The sequence below is a fragment of the Lynx rufus genome, unplaced genomic scaffold, assembly GCF_022079265.1.
Source record: "Lynx rufus isolate CCGP_SWC_20201006 ecotype Redwood Valley unplaced genomic scaffold, mLynRuf1.p SCAF_8, whole genome shotgun sequence".
NCBI classification, from domain to species: Eukaryota; Metazoa; Chordata; class Mammalia; order Carnivora; family Felidae; genus Lynx; species Lynx rufus.
The window spans coordinates 101,109,756-101,130,110 of NW_025814896.1; the positions used below are offsets into that span (position 1 = coordinate 101,109,756).

Sequence of the window (20,355 nt, forward strand, 5' to 3'; positions counted from 1 at the left end):
ACTCAAAGTCATCGCAAGTGAGGACTTGTGATGAAAAAGGACTGAAATGAAGGTTTTCTTGATGTGATTGTATTGCTGGTGATTATTGCTGGTCAAAAACCTCTACTTTTAGCATTTGTCTCACCACTGGGACTTTGAAACAGTATCAGAAGCAGCCAGGACCCTGGTTTGCAAGAGCATCCTTATCTTCACCAGGGCTGCTTCCACAGGCTGCTTTGCTCATACCTGGTCCCAGATTTACTGAGGGACCCCATGAGTTCCCCACTGATGAACAGCCTCATCCTTACCCTGCCAGAGTTGGCACTGATGGGCTACAATATTGTGTGTATATAGGTCTGTTCCCAGCTCCATTCTGCATCCTCTCTAGCCTGGACCTACTCCTGCATTCTCAGAAACCTAAGCATGGTTTCATGTGTTCTCCTAGAATGTTCAGTTTAAGACATCTAATCGAGGGAAAACGAAGGCAGGGGAATGACACAGATTAGCTACTTAAGCATTCATGTGCATTGTCCCATTAGACTCTTGATAAACCAAGGCAAATGAACAAAAGGACAATTAAAGCAGGTTAGCCTTTGATCTTGGTTTACGACTTCAAGGGAGACCTGGCTTCCTGGGAGCTTCTGTTAACTCCTTCCCATCTCACCTACAAATGCCTCGCTCTCTGCATGGCCAAATGCTCACTCATCACAATCCTTATAAATGTGGTACTTCTCCCCTTGCCAGGCCCCAGCTGAATCCTCAGCATAGTGCTTGGCAGCTAGAGTTGGTGGGACAGAGTCCCATCTGGACTGATGTCATCTGAATTTGTAATGGATTTCAGTGTACTTCAGTGGTTTTAATTGCTTCAAACTTTCAGAAAATTAGGCCTATAGGATTGGTATCCATTTTTTTTTTAATTTTTTTTTTTAATGTTTATTTTTGAAAGAGAGCATGAGCAGAGAAGGGGTAGAGAAAGACGGAGACACCGAATTTGAAGTAGGCTCCAGGCTCTGAGCTGTCAGCACAGAGCCCAGTGTGGGACTCAAACTCATGAGCTATGAGATTATGCCCTGAGCCAGTCAGACGCTTATCCAACTGAGCCACTCAGGTGCCCCTCCATTCTCTCATTTTTAGATGTTTATTTACACACTAGTGAAATATTAGCCTCTAATAGTAAAAGATGTTTCCCCATGCTGAAGTAAATAACCTAGCAATTTTTGCTTTTGGTCCTGGCTCTCCATTTCAACTTGCAGTCTGTTCTTCCTTATGATTGTCTCTAAACTTGTAATACAACTCAAGTACTGCATTCCTAAAAGGCATGGAGTAAAATGAGTAGTGTCTTGGTCACATGCTACAACTCATTTTTAAGACACTCTTCTAGGTCTTAACATTTCCCTGATGTTGACATTTTATATAGGAAAAATAACCTAAAATTCAGTTCAACATTTTAAACAAAATGGTATGAGATGGAAGATTTGGGTTATAAATCAATCCAGTGAAGACCAGAACCAAGTTTTAAAAAGCGCTGGAGCATTAGCGGCATATAAAGCAACCAAGTTGGTCAGAAAACAGCCTTTTGGAAATTGGGAACTGAGGACAGTTTAACTATTTTTCAGTAACCTAACAAAAAAAAAAATAGGAGAAACCAAAACATCAGAAGAACAAACTAGGATCAAGGCCCATGGAATGGCAAGGGTCAAAGGAGGAGTCCTGTTACCTCTGAATAAACTTGTCCACTTTGCCTCGTATCACCAATGTATGCAGACTAGAAATGCAGATTAGGGGTTCAAAACATCTGAAGACTAGCGATAAGATGTACTCTTATGTTGGTTTTAAAACTACAGGGTTTGATTTTGTGGGTGATTAGAATGCTGAAATGGATTAGAAAATCACAGTACACCACTGCAGTAGAGTTGTTTTGTGATAAATTTTACAGTGCAGTAGACGTGTAGATACACATGTAGAAGTCTATCTGGTCATGATGTAAATTACTTTCCTGCTGGTAATAAAGTTTAAAAACCTTGAAATAGGATACTTCTGAGATAGCCATCAGTAGGAGCAAGGAAGTTCAGGGCAAGTTTATAGACTCCTTTAGATCAGGTCTTTAGAGGCAGAGTGGCAATTTACCAAAGGAAAGTTTTTGATTTGGTTGATGAGAGGCAATGTGTTAATAGAATGGCCAAAATATGAGGTGCACAGGGTCTGGGTAGTGAAGGAATGTCCAGCCAGGCCCAGGAAGCAGCCTAACTGTAAAAACACTGTCCATCTGATCCGCACAGCTATGGACTTACACAATTTGGGACTACTACAGATCAAGCCCAAGAATTTACAGAGTTCAGCAGGATTTCAACCTCTTAAACCAAGAATGTCCAAGAGGAATTCCAAGAGGAATCAAGGTCTTGATAGAATTTATTCCCAGGGAAACCTAAACTTTGCCACCAGTGACCGTGGGATTTGTTCTTACAACAATGGCACTTCTCCGCTGGCTCTTGCCTCATAACCCCTCCAGAACTCCTTCCTCTTCCTAAAGATCTGGGGCAGTGTCCATACAGCTAGCTTGAACTTAGAAGGCAGTGAAACCACATCACCTACTCATACGCAATGGTAGAGTGGCCAAGTAAACCTCTTTCTCTCCATCCCCCATCCATTCTTAGGTTCTCCTGCTGACCTCAGGACCCCTAAATGCATCAGGGGGGCCAAAGCAGGGAAGCTGAGCTTTGGTTCGGGGAAATGGTGACCACTGGACCTGATGAAGAATGATTTGCCTGATAATCCTTTTTATTTCCCATTTATGTATAACTCAAATTATCTGTTCTTCTGCACTGAGTTCAAGCAAGTTACTTTAAAACTGATGGGACAACTCATTTGGGACTTGGAGGCTGCTTTTTTCCAGAACCTGTTAAGAGAGCAGAGGATTTATATTAATGCTAAGGAACAGACCATGTGCCTTAAAAAGATGGTCTAAAACTGCATTTTAATTTGTTACATTATTTTGAAACTAAAAAACAATTTTAAAGCAAAGACCAGAGTTTTAATGTACCTGGAGAAAGGAGTTTAAAATGCTGAGGGATGCTATCCTATCACACTCAAGAGGGAGGCAATAAGGTAACCCAATATAAGGCTAAAAATTGATAATGGAAGACAATAATGATTTGCTTCACATGATCAAGTCCAAAGTGGCAGAGATTTAGAGTTTAAATGAAACATGCTAAAGTGAGTGGCCCTGCCCTCTGCCCAGGGCTATATCCACCTTCTCCCAATCTTGTTCCTTTGGATTCTACCTCCTTGAAGAACTGAGAACCCAAGTAAAGGCCCTTTTCACTTGAAGCATTGCCGAGTTTTACTAGGCACAAGAAGAAAATCCAGGCCAGGCCAAGAGTCCCCTTTCAACATACTGTTTTCCAATATGCAGTGGAGGTAAGGAGGTTTGCTAATGGAACTACTAAAATTTGAAAGCCAGGGGTCTTATTTTGATTTGCAGACCTAAAATAAACCAATCAGTATTCCTAGGAGTTCAGATAATCCCATCTGATGAGAGTTATTTCTGGGCTCCTAGAGAAATTTAGATTTCCTTGTAATTGGTAGTATTTTACCTACTGTATAAATTACAAACACCTTTACTATGACAAACAGGTAAGTCAGCTTTACAAGTTAATGTATTTTGCAATTTCATGCCATTCCAAAGGGGAAGGAAGGCTGAATTTGAGAACAGCCTCATTATCCTCTGGTAAAAATCAGCTCACTGTAACTGCAGAAATTAAGAATCTGCTTAGGAGGAACATAATGAATAGCATTATCAACCAAGGCCAAAATGGGACCAAAATATCCGCAAACCAAAGGGCAAGTGCCATGCAAACTTAATGTAACAGTCCAAATTCAGGGTCTGGCATTCACCCGCAGAAATACAAAAATTCATCTCTCCTTCCTCCTCTATGATTTGCAGATACTTTGCTCAGATAAAAGTGCCTACTCAGTCTGTGAACACATAAACCCCAACAAAAAATAATTACGAAAAAATTTTTGACGACAGTGTTGTCAGGGAATAAAAAATCAAAAGGTAGGGGTTTGTTAATGTTTACCCAGTATGGCAGTCGTTTTAAGCTTCAGAGATGTGAACTAAAAGTTCTCTGGGTTTTATGGCAATCCATTTTAAATATACCACAAAATTATTCAATCCTTTTTAAGATTCCAGACTTACCACCCCCACTTCAAAGAAGACATATTCAGTCCAAGTACCAGAAAGGAACAAGGTCAATTACCAGTGTTTCAGAACTGAGAGCTGTGACCTGTTTTGAGGACTGCTGAAATTAATTTGTGAGTAGAAAAGAAACTGACTTATTAATAGGAAACAGACCAGAAAATAGTGCATCACCTGTAGAAAGGGGCTAATAAGCAGTGGTTTGAAAAGTGTTTCATGGGGCGCCTGGGTGGCGCAGTCGGTTAAGCGTCCGACTTCAGCCAGGTCACGATCTCACGGTCCGTGAGTTCGAGCCCCGCGTCAGGCTCTGGGCTGATGGCTCGGAGCCTGGAGCCTGTTTCCGATTCTGTGTCTCCCTCTCTCTCTGCCCCTCCCCCGTTCATGCTCTGTCTCTCTCTGTCCCAAAAATAAATAAACGGTGAAAAAAAAAAAAAATTAAAAAAAAAAAAAAAAAAAAAAAAAAAGAAAAGTGTTTCATGTACACACACGGGTGTGTATATATTGGGTCCCAAGAACTTTTTCTTGTAGCAACTTAAAAGTTTCAGGTACATACTATTTCTGGTGCCTTGTAATCACCAGAATGCCATGTCTCCCATTGTAAATATATTGGCATTTTGGCTTGTACGTCAGTCTTGAGTTTGACCAAACTTGAGTTTGAGTAGGACTCAGTTCACCAGAACCTTCAAAGCCAAAAACAGACCTTGCACTTTTGGAACCCAATTCACGGCCTGGAAACTGAGTGCCCAGGACTTCCTACTTCTGCTGTTGCCGCTTCTCAAAAAAGTTTTCTACACATACAACAAACAAGAAATGGCACTTCTTGAAAAGGGATAAGCTGCTCAGTTTTCATCTTTTTGTTTTATTCAGTTTGCTCCAAGGGCAAAATCAATAGTAATAGGGATCACAAACATTATTTTTGAATGGCTCACGGGCCTGATCAGTAAAACCTGAAAAACGGAAAATGTTACACAAGTTGCAAAGAAATTACTCCTGGAGTTCACTGACATGATAGCAAGTGGAAATAATATAAATGCAACAGGTGTTAACATTTAGAACAGTACTTATAACTTGCTCCTTTCTAGACAATTCTGGGACCCTGTTGCAAACCCTTCATATATCGCTGATTCCCATTCACGTAAAATAAGACTTTACAAAACTCTTCCTAGACCTTACTCTTGCTGCACTTGAGTGGTTCCTATTCCTACGGCGCTGGCGTATGCTGTCAGGATTTCCACTATCTGTTTGGTTTCTAGGGTCATTCGGGCCTCCTTCAGCCAGTCCTGGGCCACTCGTCGGGACTCCCCTTTCAGCTGGTTGACAAACTTTGCTGCCAGCTCCAGATCACCATGCTCAATGCAATAGGAGGCATAGGACAGTAATTTAAATGTGTTTATGTCCTCAGGGCAGAGCTCCGCTGGTGGCTTCAGTTGCTGAGGTGGGAATAAGAGCAAGGACTGCAAGTAGGAGAGGAAGTACTGGTATAAGCTATTTCTGGTTTCATCAATCATTGCTACCCTTCGGGCCAGTTTTTGAACAGCATAGAAACGGACTCTAAGGGTCTCTTCGCTGTACACCCCACGGGTCAGGGACTCTGGAGGGATAGCTGCAGTTAAAGCTTGGGCAAATTCACTATCAGAACAGTTGACTCTGATGGCCTCAACTGCACTACCCAGTGGAACAGTGGGCAGGTCTGCAGACGCAGTCTTCATGCTGTACTTTAATGCCTCCACCGAGAGCCACAGTTGGTGGGCTTTTCTGGCCTCCTCCTCAGCAACTGCATGACCTACAAAGAAAAAACAGGCAAAGAAACACATTTTTCTCTCCATCTGACTAAATGTCCTTCCCATACCTGCAGAGAACTGATGTAGATGTACCTGCACCCTCAACAGGCTAAATCCACACGGTAAATGATAGGGCCAGAGAGAGCCTTTTCCAGCCCCACCTGACACTTATTTCTGGCATGTTCTTTCCGAGGAAGTCGGCCTCTTCATGAGGCAACACGGTAAACCTAACTTTTTAGTCAAGCCATGGAGAAAACTGGAAGGATGTATGTGCACAAGCACAAGAGAGTCTCTTTCCCCTCTTACTGTGACATCCAGAAAAACACACAGTATCTAATTCAAGGATAATTATTTTAGAATGAGGGAAAAAAACATTTAAATTAGGCTAAGACTTATGCTAAGGCCATCAGAAACTTCCTGCAAAGAATGGAAGACTTCGAGTAAACCTAATGGACTACGTGATCTTGAATCTTGCAACTTCCTAGGTATTTTTATACTTATCTGACAAAAATGGCTCTATAACACCCCCCAAAAAAACCCATTTTATCAACATTCTGTCAGAACATTTCTCTTTCAGTGTGCCACGCTGAAGCCTCAGAATAACTACTGTCCGTTTGGTGGGTGGAATCAGCAAATAACCACTTCCAGACAGGGCTGGACAGCAAGCGTGGGGATACGCTGACCTTTTGCTCCACTCAGGGCACATAAGACATAACCAAAGTGTGCTGGGTAACCTGCCTCGTAAACGGCGATCTCCAGTCTGACACACACACAGTAAATCTTCAAGTATTTAGATTTAATTTTTAGATTCTTTTTAATTTCCTCTCATAAACACCCTATGTTCCAAACTTACCAAATCTGGGCTAATTTTCTCAGAAATGAATAAAATTTAATAGAATGACTTCACAGCATCTTTATGTCCTAATGCTGACGCATGTAACCCATTATCCTAATGAAGAAGTTGGACTGAATAAAATGTAAGAGGCCCGTGTGCTCACTCTGAACAGCCTGTTCGATTCCTCTTAGTCTAGCATAGGCAGTGTTTATATCCAGAGTAAAGTTGTCAATTTGCTCTTGACTGAGGCGACGAAACTGTAATTCCTGTTCAGCGAGTTTCTCAGACAGGTCCTGAAATAAAACATAAACAGTGTACAGAAGAAAGTGATGCTACTTCAATGCATGTCAGTCACTGGGACCCTAAAGTCTACCACCAAATGCTACCTCCAAAAGCAAAGAGGGCCTTTAAAAATCTCAAAACATTTCTCATGAAACTCCTATATTATGTGTAAGATTTCAAAAATTTCCAAAACTCAGTTGATGTATGTAATTCCCTACAAATTTACTGACAGAACTTTGTATCAGAGGAAGTAGACCAGGAGAAGAAAGTAATTAAAAACTGAGAAAATACTAACTTTAGAAAGTAAAGTAACCGCACTGCCCCCCAATGTAATAGATTTGCTGTGATTTCCAAACTTAACCTCTCTGGGAAGTTTCCTCAGAAATAAACATCTGAGTGCTGCTACATAACCCACAGGAGATTGTGGAAATAAAGCAGGAGATCTGTGTGTCAAGTATTATCTGCATTTTTGAAACTCACTGTACCAACCCTCCCTAAAACTTGAAGGCTCCAAATGACTAGGACATAGATACAAAACACATCTGCTCAATTACACACAGGTACATCTTTATGTAAAAAGGAGCAGTGTTGCAAAATACAAAAGCCCCACTGCACCAAGGCTGGGTACCATTCGCATTCTTTCCCCATTCTTCCATATCCTCAGAGGGAAGGACACACAGAAGACATGAAGAGGAGAGGAGGCTGAAGGGAGCTGATGCGCTGTAACAGGTCCCCACCTGTTCATATTCATACTTGAGTTCCTGTTCTTGTACCCTAAGGACATCGCGTAAGTGATCAGTGTGGGCAGCAGCCTGTCGGCGAAGCTGGGTTCTCATTTCATTCTCCATGGCATCTCTGACTTCCTCTACCTGTGAAACCACAAGAATGATTACTTCTCATTTCTCCACATTTGCTCTTAGAAAAAAAGACTAGTAGCAATGATGATGGCAGCTTCCATGCCCTGAACCTCTACAATGTACCAAGCATGCGGTTAACGTCCCTGACTTCTCTGACATCGATCAGAGCTGAATGCTGGAAGGGGACTCACTCAGCTATGGCAAAAATCAGATTCCAAACAGGTGTCTTTCTGCCCCAAAATCTGTTTCTCCCAACTGATCAAGCTGCGTCTTATGCAAGGTAAACACTGTCATTTCCTGAATCACACACTCCTTTAAGGATTAACAAATCCTCAAAGTTTTTTTGAAAAAAATAACTACAAAGACTTGGGATCAAACACAGCTTCATCACAATAATTGGGGAATTCATCTTCTCAAGTGTCCATTTTTTCATCTAGGAATAATGCCTAGATAGAGTGAAGTATTAAGAAAATTAATAAATTGATTAATATCTGGTACTTACTCTACAATTTCTCCTAAGCAAAGAACACTGCTCTGAAACTGCTTACTTTACTATGAATTTAGATTCACAAGAGAGCCCAGATCAAAACAAAAATATGAAAAGCCTATCATGTCTTGCCTAACAATTGGCCATATTACAAATTATTTAGTACTGATTACCTGAAATTCATAACTTACTTTTTCCTAGACACAACATTAAGTAAATCCAATCAGTGCATAGATATTTATAAAGTGCCAACCCTGTGCCAGGCAGTGCCTACTATATCCTTGGATACGATGGTGCTCAAGACACAGAAACTTTTTGTTCTCCTACAATGTACATTTCAGTGAAGCAATCAGACAGTAATAAGTAAACAAAATGGACATCTCAGACTGTGATACTTCTTTTTTAAAAATAAGGCAGTATGAGAAAAAGTAATACAGAGACTCTACATTGAAGAAATAGGAGAAGCCTTGCTGACAGCGTGACATCCAAGCTTAGAACTAAGTGACAGGATTTAAACTTCCAAGTCACAGGACTAGATAAGAGCACTTGGAGATAGTTTAGATGGATAAAAGGTTTCAGAACCAAGGCCAGCACATGCCAATACTGGGGAAGCTGAGCAAAGAAGGGGTCCAAGCAATGGCCAACAAGGTGGGAGAAAGGCCAGGAGCTTGTGGTATCCTAACAGACTAGGGAAGAAAGCACTTCACAGAGGAAGCAGTGCTCAACTGTGCAGCTGAGAGGACAGGAAGGGAGGATGGGTACCTAGGTTCCCGAATCAACCCGCAGACACTTATCTAACACATGATGTACCCAGACAGAAAACTAGAGGAGCTGTTGCATCCATTCTTAACCAAAACACTGGCGGGGAAAAAAATACCTTCAGAACCCAACAAAGAGTCTTTCCATGGTGCTTTAGGGGACAGGCTCCACAGGGGGAAAGATAAAGTAGATAATCCTGGATACCAAGGGCTTGTTACTTTCTTACACTTCTGCATCTGCTCAACATAAAGGAACGCTGCTCCAACAATCCTTCCCTAGAAGTTCAGGCTAGAACAAGGGCCAAAGCTCCATTCAAGAGGCGGCTGGCATGACTTACATCTAATATTTTAAAGTCGGGACTGTTGGTATTATCTCTACAAGCAGATAATCAAGTAGATTCACTTTAAATTTCTCATTTCCTCTACCTTTCTGTCCTGTTCAGCCTGTATCTCACTTCTGTGATGTTCTAACGCTTTTGCCACCGCAGAGTCAAATGCCCGCTTTTCTTCCAGCTTTTGTTTTTCCAGGGCTAATGCAATGTGCTGCTTCTCTGTGGCCTTCTGTTCTGCTAGCTCTCTGTTTAGTTGGTCAATGCGGCGATGTGCATGAGCAATCAGGGAGTTCAGATCATCGGTAGACAGCTTGTCGGCTAAACAGAAAACGACATTAAAATGTTAATGATTTCACCAAAATTACACATCTACAAGGTAACTTGCTTCAACTGATAACAATTTAACAGCTGTAAAGAAACCAAAGGGTAGCTAACATTTGAAGACAGATTTAGATTCTCCACTGCCATCAAAAATTCATAGCTTGTGTCCAACTAAGGCATCTTCAATCCCGAGCAAAGTAATTTAGTTGAGCCTTCATGTATATAACCTTTTCCAGGAACCCAAATTAATTGAACTAATTATAAATAGGCTCTACAATTCATTATAATTTTGCCTCTAAAGACAGTTTACATATACAATCAGTTCTATACTTTCATTCATGCATAACTATGATCAGTCATAACAGGCATCCTAATATTTTTTCTGCTAAAATTCAGATTTGAATTCTGACTCTTCCCTAGTAAGAGTTTTTGTGCCTCTTCCTAAACAGAGGTATTACCTAGGACAGTGATCAGCAGCCAGACTGTCCACTAGAATCCCTTGTAGAGCTTTCTCAAAAGTACACACCCGGAGATCCTCATTTAGGCTTAAGCATGTGTTTTGTTTTGTTTTCAAATCTCACCTTCCACAAGTATTCTGATATGTTACTATGAGTTTAGAGTTACAACTTTAACAGCAAAATACAGAATGAGGGAAATACTACATAATAAATGACTCCACAATAAGAGCGACAGAGAGGCAAAAAACAAAGTGAGGGTTCAGAGATTTATTGACTAAATTCAACATGTATAGCTCCTTTGGGTACGGATTCAAATAAAACAGCTACAAAAATTCATTCTACAAAATGGGGATATTTGAACACTAAATATTTGATGATGTTAAGGAATTATTGTTTTAGGTGTGATAATGGTACAGTGATTGTTTTTTTTAAAACATACAGAAAGTATTTACAACTGAAAAGGATATATTTGGGATCTGCTTCAACATAAGTTGGGGAAATAAATGACAAAAACTAGCCAAGTGCTGATAATTACTGAAGGTGGATCTACTGGGAGTTTATTATAGCTTTCTTCCTACTTTTTAATGTTTGAAATTTTACAAAATGAAAACTTAAAAAAAAATACACACACATATATATGCACACACATACATACAACAGGTTTCCAATTACTTGGTGAAACATTTTTGTTCCTGAGAGCACACGGATGCCAAAAATATATCCAAATCAGATTTATCACTTGCAACGTAATTCTACATTATAAATTTAGATGCTTTAGTATAAAGAATCATAAGCAAACAAAAAAAACTTCAGTATTTTAAGAGTCAAAAGACTTTAAACATAAAACACGCATAATTACTCACCTAGGTCAGAAATACCTACAAAGGAAAAGAATAACAGTTTGAAAAAAGAATGTACATGTTTCAGTTATTAAGTAGGAAGCTGCAAAAAAGAAACAAGGAACCAGGAACTAGTAGTACAAAAAGTCTATTTTATTTTTATTCTATTCTAGTCTAAGAAAGATTCCCATCAAACCTACCATGCAACATTAAAGTGTAGGGATAGGCATCTTTTTATTTATTTACTTATTTTGAGAGAGAAAGAGGGCATGAGTGGGGGAAGGGCAGAGAGAGAAGGAGAGAGAGAGAACCCCAAGCAGGCTCCACACTCACAGTGCGGAGCCCAAGACAGGGCTCAAACTCACGAACCATGAGATCATGACCTGAGCTAAATCAACAGATGCTTAACCGACTGAGCCACCCAGGCGTCCCAAAAAAAGCGTATTTTAATATCAGAAAGCAAAACAATAGAGTTTATTTCCTAAAACCTAAAAGGATACAGAACAATATAAATCAAGGTAAATTCTAACATTTTATAAAATAGGAGTCATTCATATTAAAAGTAGCTTTGGTTTTCAGGGTCATCTCTAGTTTTGCTAGAGCAATCTAAAACTTAGTTTTTACACAGAGACTACAATTCTTATTTATTCTCCTCATTTACACTAGTTCATAGAGTATTTCACTATGTCCCAGGCCAGACTCTGTTCTCAATACCAGGCCTCCCCTAACATTTCAAATACTTACGAAGCTACTGTTTCTTCTTTGGAAGCTTAAAAACAGTGAATTCACATTAAATATGCATTTAGCCTGTGCAAATTAAGCTAAGAACTATGACTGACTGATTTGATGGTAAGGAAGAAAAAGATAACATTCTAAATAATTTGGATGATGCTCCCCACCAGGATCACAGGCCCCACCTGGAGGACACGTGACAGGAAAGGGGAGCTGCAGCCAGTCTCCTGCTTCTCAGCATGAGCTTCTTAACATCATGGGTATGACCCCTGGATTCAAAAAGTTCAAAAACAGGTATTTTTTCATCCAAAATGGTTCTAAAAGGCAACTACTTAGTCTGGTATTAAACCAAAACCAATCTGTCCCAATGTTGTAGGAGGAAAAACTGGCAAGGACGGAAAAAGCTGTCAGTCCCAAGAAGGCACATGAGTATGACAATATATACTAGTCCACAGCAATAAAGGAAATGTCCCTGGGATACAATCTACAACCTGCACTCAATCTTCCCATCCTGACAACATCCACCCACCCTCCTCCTAAAGGCTCCTCCTCCCTCCCCGCACCGTGGTATCCACTAACTGAATATGGTATCGTTCATTTTGTCATACTTCACAGATGTATGCATCCTAAAACAATGCGTAGTGTTGTTTTGCATGTTCTCAAGCTTCATGTAAGTGGTGTCCTACTCTGCATATTCTTCTGCAACTTGTTTTCTTAACGTTTATGTGTGAGAGTTTTGGTTTATTCATTTATACTGCCACATGGAAGGCACATTTAGCAGTTTCTGATTTTTCTGCTCTTACAAACAGGGCTCCTATGAAAATTTTTATGAGTCTCCTTATGCACCCGTGTGTCTTCCCGAGCACATACCTAGGAGTTGACTAGCTGGATCAGGGAGAATATACATTCTGAATTTCACTAGATACTGTAAATTATGGTTCAACAAATAAAATGCTAAATGGTGACTTCTAAGTTTCTTCCTATTCTTCATCTTCAGTGCCCCTGGTACACACAACAGGCAACCCCTCTCACTCTGCCCTTAAGATAACTCCAGCAGTTTTTAACTAGTTTCCTTGCCCTTAGACGTCCCTTCCTACACCTCAATCTCATACAAGTTAATTTTCTTCATTACAATCAGATCATTTCTCTTCTCAAAAGCCTAAAAGGGGGTCCTATACTACCAGTACAAATCAGTCAGGCAGAGAACAGGGAGGCTAATGGTAAGAGTGAAATCTTGGCTCTATTCCCAACCTTGGGCAAATTACTTTAACCTGTGTCTTGGCTTTCCCATCTATAAATATGGCATAGCAACGCAACTTTACCTCATAGGGGTGTTATAAGTTTTACTTTTTTTTACTTTTTATTTTTAGAGAGAGCGCACACAAGATACAGGAGAGGGGCAGAGGAGGAGAGAATCTCAAGCAGGCTTCATGCTCAGCCAGACACGGGGCTTGATCCCACAACACTGGGATCCTGACCTGAGCCAAAATCAATAGCTGGATGCTTAACCAACTGAGCCACCCAGGCACCCCAGGGCTGTTATGAATTTTAAATACATGTGAAGCACTTAGAACACAGTGCTATATATAAAATAATGCTCAATAATGTTAGTTATTTTATGTTTAACACTGTGCTCAGCTACAGAGAAGAAAAATAAATAAAGGAGTATCAACAGGACATTTATAACAGTGAAATAACACAAATTAAGAGCAAAATAAGTGACAATATAAACCATTACTAAGGAGCCTGGTGTATAAGCCTTAAATGAATTCAGATTTCAGAGGTGAGGATATTTATTAATAGCTGGGATAACTGTGAAATAATAAACTATCTCCAGGACTACACAAGAAATCAGTTACACTGGGAAGAAAACTGTGGCTATGGGAATGGGGGGTAAGGGAAATGTCACCAGATGCCATTTGTACTTTTCAAATTTTGTATCATGTGAATGTGTAATCTATTTTTAAGATTAGTAAGAGAACGAGATTGAGATTATGTGCACACACACCCGTTCGGAAACTGCACTGCAGGGGTCTTTCACTTTTTATAGGATACATTTTCTTTAATGCCAAGTTTCTCAACTTTGGTACTACTAACATTCCAGACCAAACGACTGTTTGTTTCGAGGGGCTATTCTGTGCATTGCAGGATGATCCGCAGCATCTCTGCCCTCTACCTACTGGATGTCAGTAGCACCTCCCTAATATTACAAACAAAAATGTCTTGAGACACTGCCAAATGTCCTATGGCAGGCAAAAATGCCCCGGGTTGAGAACGACTGCTTTACTGTTTTCATGTTTTATAATGGGCATTTTCAAAATCAGCAAAAGAATTTTTATAGTTAGCAACTCTAGAGGTTATCATGGAAAAATCAGTAGCCTTTAACCTAGTGGGAAGTGCACAGAAAAGTACTTTAGATGAGAGAATGCACTCACTACTGTAACTCTCCACAGGCAGATCCTGTCCCGCCTTCCAACCTGATTTCATCTGCAGCCCACCCAACTAGCCACCAATGTCCCATTTTTTGCCAAGCAGCTCACACCTCATGGACAGAGATATGCAACAAACACCAAAAACAATGAAAAGAATTTCAAAAGGATAATTGGGGTGTCTGGCTGGCTCAGTCCATGGAATATGTGACTCTTCATCTTGATCTTCGAACTGTGAGTCTGAACCCCATGTTGGGCATGGAGAGTACTTAAAAATAAAATCTTAAAAAAAAGATAAAATAAGGTGATGTGGTAGGGTGACTTCTGGAGGAAGATGGTCAGGAAAGGTCTCTGGGGTGGTGACAACTATTTCAGCTGTAACCTCAATAAAGCACAGCCCTTGGGAAATTCCGATGAAGGGAATGGTGCAGACGTGGCTTAACCAAGCCTGCTCAAGGACAGACTGCCCACACTGCCCATTTTGCCAGCTGCTAATCAGATTAAACAACCATGTACAAATAAGATTCACTGTCCCCAGAATGAACTGTGTTTCTCCATTTCATCCTCTTACAAATCTTTTTTGATTTTCTTTTTTTTTTTTTTAATTTTTTTTTTCAACGTTTATTTATTTTTGGGACAGAGAGAGACAGAGCACGAATGGGGGAGGGGCAGAGAGAGAGGGAGACACAGAACCGGAAACAGGCTCCAGGCTCTGAGCCATCAGCCCAGAGCCCGACGCGGGGCTCGAACTCACGGACCGCGAGATCGTGACCTGGCTGAAGTCGGACGCTCAACCGACTGCGCCACCCTAGGCGCCCCTTTTTTGATTTTCTTTGACAGGAGTCTGAATTTCCCTCTTAAATGTGTCAACTGCATTCAAAACACTTAACTGAGTTATTTGTTAACAGCTTTGACTCTGCTTCTTGCCCTTACATCTCCCTGGCTGGGCGTTACGCAGCTGAAACTCCCACAACGGTCTTGATTACCTTAGCTCCACAGACCAGCTGACGCAAACTGGTCACCTTCAGCCCCGAGAGGCCTACCTACCAGTTCGGTTCCTACCGGATGTTTAGCTTCTAACAGACGCTAGCATTTAAAGAGTATTTTGATCTGGTTGAGACTGCTAAATTCTGTGATTAGTACTCTTAGAGCACTTCAGGGACACCTGACTATTCTTTGCAGTCACACTGTATAACTGCTTACCCATCACACTTCCCTGCAGTCTATTTGTAAGTGGACAGTCATACAGATGATTTCCTTTTCACCATGTGAATTTTCAACCATAACGTTGTCACACAAGCAGTCATAAGGTGTGCCATGAGTTATTCATTACTAATATTTGTAAAGTACCAAAGGCTTTGAATAATTTTACATATATATAATATTTAACAGATTTAAGGTTATAATGCCACTCTCACTTACTTGGGTCCTAAACTTTTTTTTCCTTTTTCCTGAGTAGCAGAATCATGGGTTACAGGATTACACGCTGGCTGGAACTTGTGTCTACCATGACTAAAACCATGGGAATACTGTCACAAGTGTGTCACCTAGCATGGCTGTGAATGAAATAAAATGTGGCAAACACCATACTGTACACCGCACGAGATATGCATACCACAGGGGTTTGGATTAGACGAATGGGGCTGAAGCAAGTTTAGTCAAACAGCTATTAAAAAACAAAAACAGTGAGGCACATGAATGGCTCAGTCGGTTGAACATCCAACACTTGGTTTTGGCTCGAGTCATGATCTCACGGTTTATGAGTTTGAGCCCTGCATTGGGCTCCGTGCAACAGTGTGGGGCCTGCTTGAGATTCCCTCTCTCTCTACCCCTCCCCTGCTCACTCTCAAAATGAATAAACTTTTAAAAAAACTATAAAAAAATAAAACAAACACAGAAAAGTATCAACAACAGTTCAGTTGTACTTACTCAGCCCTTTCCACCCTGGCAAGACTTCTGGAGTAATACTGTCCAGTTCTCGTTTAAAGTCATCCCGGGCTTGGACCACGAGCTCATGATACTGAGACACAACCTTAGCCTCAGACTGAGCTGCTTGGACCTAAATAAATACAAGATGTATGTGGTTAAAGTGAAGACAAAATACCATAAGCATCCAAAGAAAGACAAAGTATATTTACATTATTTACACAATGGCTGGGAATATATAAATAACAGAGAGAATGCTGAAGCCCAAGGGAACATAAGCCTTGTAATTCTATTCAAATACTATGGACAGGCGCCTTTCCAACTTACTATCCCCCTGTCCCTCCTTCTCTGGGTCGCAGGAAACTACCCATATAGACTACATAAATGAAGGCAGAAGATCTGAAAATTTTCATTTAATAACCATGACCAAAAATGCTGCCTATTATAAAAAGTATCACTATAATGGACATTCCAAGTAAGTTTTTAAAACCAGTAACAATATTCTTCACAGGGGAAAAGGGAGAGAGATAGGAATCTTATTATTTTCCTGAATTCTTCAAATCCTTTGACTAAAGGATTATATTTAAAAATGCTGAAATGCTGTGAAAGACCGAAGAAACCCACCTTTTGGACCACATTATCCAGATCAACTATCATGTTGTGAAGTTTCCCCTCTGCAGCAGTGATATGAGATTTGGCCCCAGCAACCTCTTCTTTCTTTGCATTTTCAATTACACCTTTCATCTTCTCTAGCTCTTCTCTGGAAATCAATAAAGCATAACAAACATGTAGTATTATTTCTTACCAACTTTATCAAAGACTGTGATGTCAATATAACACATAACTGTTAAAAGTCTATGAAAAAAATAAATTTGAAAGAAATTACTGAATGCGTTTTCATAATAAATATACGCAAAGAAGCTTTCCTTACAAAACAACTGAAAACAGCTTGGTCAGAAGCCAGATTTACTAAGGTGAACCAGAGAAGCAGCGTGGTATAGAGGGAAACACACACAGGCTTCAGAACCAGACAAACCTGGATTCCACTCCAGATCAGCCTCTCCTCTGTTGCTCACCTTTCTGAGGGAATTAAAACTAACTGATGAGAAGAACCTGGCACAGTGCCTGCCACTTCAAGTGCACTCAATAAACAGCAGCTTTTTCAGGGATTAGGCTGATTCCCCTGACAATGAGAGCTTAAGGAAGACAACAGCAAGGGAGGAGGCCAAAGAGCTCACTGAGCAAAAGCTGGGTCTCAGGGAGCTATCATGATTCAAAATGTTCCACAAACTGGATGAACTGTGGCCTACCCACCACAAAACACAGAACTCAAGAGCCCCGACTCATGGTCGAGTGATGTGAGCATAACGTCTCAAGTCTCCTAAAAGATATTCTGGCTTTACTAGGCTTCTCTTTCTCCATCGATAATATTTTGTTAAAAATGACAGCATCATTTTGAATGACCACGATCCCAAAATGTTAAGAACTTTTTGTCAAATGTAAGTTTCCATAATAAGAGGTGGATCGTATACTTGGAATGCTTGACCTAGTTTTAGCCAACTTCCAGGAATCAAGCCCAAGGTGGCATAAAACTAGACCTATTATAGACCTACTGCTTCCTACTTTAGATAAGGCAAAGAGATTGTAACATACTGTCAAGATTCTGATAAAACCGTCCAAACCACCCCTGAAAAATCTTGAAATTATGGTAGACTCTCAGGAAATCTGTAGAGCTACATCACCCAAGCAATAATCTAAAGAAAAACTACTTTTTATACAAGATCCTTTATATAGGTCATGGCTAAATTTACTTTGGCCTAATTATATTTTATTCCCTCTTTCCTTTTTCAGGCTCTGTGTTCCTGATACCAATACAGATCAAGGACAGGTGAAGGGAGGGAAGGGTCTCTCTGCCTCCTCTTTCTATACAGACAGTACAAAGAAAACCCAGCCCAAAGAAAGCCACCAGGAGGCCCTAATTACTTGTTAAAGTCCATGAGTAATTACTTGGCTTTGAGAAGGGCATCAGCAGCCTCGTCGACTGCCTTTCTGCGCTCTTTCAATGCACCCTCCACCGTGCGCCACTGAGCCGCCTTCTTCTCACCTGCAACCTAAACAAAATGTATAAAATGTGAATAACTGCTTTTACTGACCTAGGATAGGCCAATGTGGCTAAATTTAAAAACAAGGATATTAAATTCAATGGTAAAAACCTATATATAATATTTCATCAGAGCAGGATCTCTTAATCTAAAGTTCATGGTTAGGATCAAAGAAGTCCAAGACCCTTATCAACAGCAACCACCAAAACTGTAAAAGACTGTGTTCTCATGCATATACACATTTTCTAAGAAGAGATGATATTTTTATTAGATTCTCCAAAGGAGAAATGAAGCAGAAAAGGTTAATAAGAACAGTAACTTCATAAATTATTTGCTGATTAAATTATTCTGCAACGAAGCACCAATACTTAAAATTTCCTTCACTGCAGGTCTACCAAAATCACAGTTTAAGTAGAAAGTTTACACACTTGTGGAGTCCTTATTCCTCTAAAACATTATCCTAAATACCCTCTGTAATTTGTAAAGTGAAAATTATTGTCAAACCCACTCCCCCTTAGGCTGAATTTCATAAAATATTAATTACATATATATAATGTAATTATGTACATAATGTAATTACGTATGTATATGTTATTAACATTTTATGAAATTAAATATATATATAAGTGTATATATACACACACACATACACACACACACAAAAGTCTTAAAAACCCGTCTAGAGGTCCAAGCATAAGCTGCTCTATAGAATAGATACCAGACTCCCCTACCATCAAGCCAAGTCCAACGGTTTCCAAACACTGCTTTAAGAAAGCAATTCACTAAGAGTCCTTGTGCACTTGCAGGTTTTTTATTGGACGAAACAGAAGTTGGAATCTATTAACATTTCAAAACTTGCATTCATACATGTTTCTGATTATTTTGTTAACACCAGCTAATACTCCCTAATCTAGTTAACCACTAATATAAAATGTCCTTTAGTTGTAAAATCTTGATTTCAATAGATTTCATATTATCTAATTCACATGCACTATATATTATGTGTTCACTGGGAGGAGGAAATACTCTCTTATGTAGCCTTCCACCAAAGTAAATACCATGGGCATTTAAAACTTCCAGTAAGTGTCCTTCTGAAAGATACCAGTACACTTGGGATGAAACCCAACTTCCGGATTATCATACAACATCCAGCCTTCCCACACCTGTATAACCAAAATATTAGGCATTCTCTGTGTGGTTTCCACTTTCCTGATTGAATTCGGACTGAAATTTACATTTTTTTCTTGGACTTTGAATAAACCAGAATTTTGTTTTAAGTTTTAAAGGTTGTAATTTCTGGCTGTTTACATCAGAGCTCTAATTTAACTTTTTGTTATGTATGTACATAGGAATAAAGTAACACGAAGTCTGTTTAAATTTTTTAAGCACACAGTTCTAGTGGCAAAGAAATTTCACTGATCATACATGATCCTGATCCCTGAGATTCACAGCTTACATATTTATTTTTACTCTTTAAATAACCTGGTGTCAGGATATGTTTTTTATATACTGAATAACTGAATATAATTATAAAAGAAATTTATTAAGTCCCAGTATTATATTTTTAAATTAATGTAATTATTCTCTGAAGTGTTCAGTGTAAATTAAATAATCAGCATAAGCATTTAAAATAGCTGATATAGGGGTGCCTCGGTGGCAGTCAGTTAAATGTCCGACTCTTGATCTCGGCTCAGGTAATGATCTCACAGTTCGTGGGTTCAGGCCCCGCATCGGGCTCTGCGCTGATGGTGCGGAGTCTGCTTGAGATTCTGTCTCTCCCTCAGCCCCTCCCCTGCTTGTGCTCTGTCTCTCAAAATAAATAAACTTAAAAAAAAAGTTTTTTTAATAAAAAAAATAAAAATAAATAAAAAAATAAAATAGCTGGTATCTTGGGGTACATGGGATCTCTGTACTATTTCTTACAACTATGCATCCATCTAAAAGTATCTCAAAATAAAAAGTTTATTTTAGAAAGTGGTTGGCAATTTTAAAGCAAAAAAACACAACAAATTCAAGCACTATTAATGTATGAAAGCAAA

General features: G+C 39.7%; 1 protein-coding gene across 9 annotated transcripts in view; it reads right to left on the reverse strand.

Annotated features, from left to right (window-relative positions):
* Nucleotides 1-5,008: 5,008 nt before the first annotated feature.
* The window catches only part of IMMT (inner membrane mitochondrial protein), a 40,710-nt gene continuing 25,363 nt past the window's right edge, over nt 5,009-20,355 (reverse strand). For 6 of the 9 annotated variants that reach the window (XM_047068322.1, XM_047068319.1, XM_047068321.1 and 3 more), the window contains 8 exons: nt 18,222-18,325; nt 16,839-16,974; nt 16,218-16,347; nt 11,152-11,166; nt 9,604-9,827; nt 7,813-7,944; nt 6,957-7,086; nt 5,009-5,960 (listed from right to left, as the gene is read on the reverse strand). In XM_047068322.1, coding sequence (XP_046924278.1) covers nt 5,347-5,960; nt 6,957-7,086; nt 7,813-7,944; nt 9,604-9,827; nt 11,152-11,166; nt 16,218-16,347; nt 16,839-16,974; nt 18,222-18,325 — 1,485 coding nt within the window. In that variant the 3' untranslated portion in view covers nt 5,009-5,346. Of the gene's footprint in view, nt 5,961-6,956; nt 7,087-7,812; nt 7,945-9,603; nt 9,828-11,151; nt 11,167-16,203; nt 16,348-16,838; nt 16,975-18,197; nt 18,326-20,355 lie in introns of those variants that run through there. The other 3 variants (XM_047068325.1, XM_047068324.1, XM_047068323.1) reach the window with 2 other exon arrangements.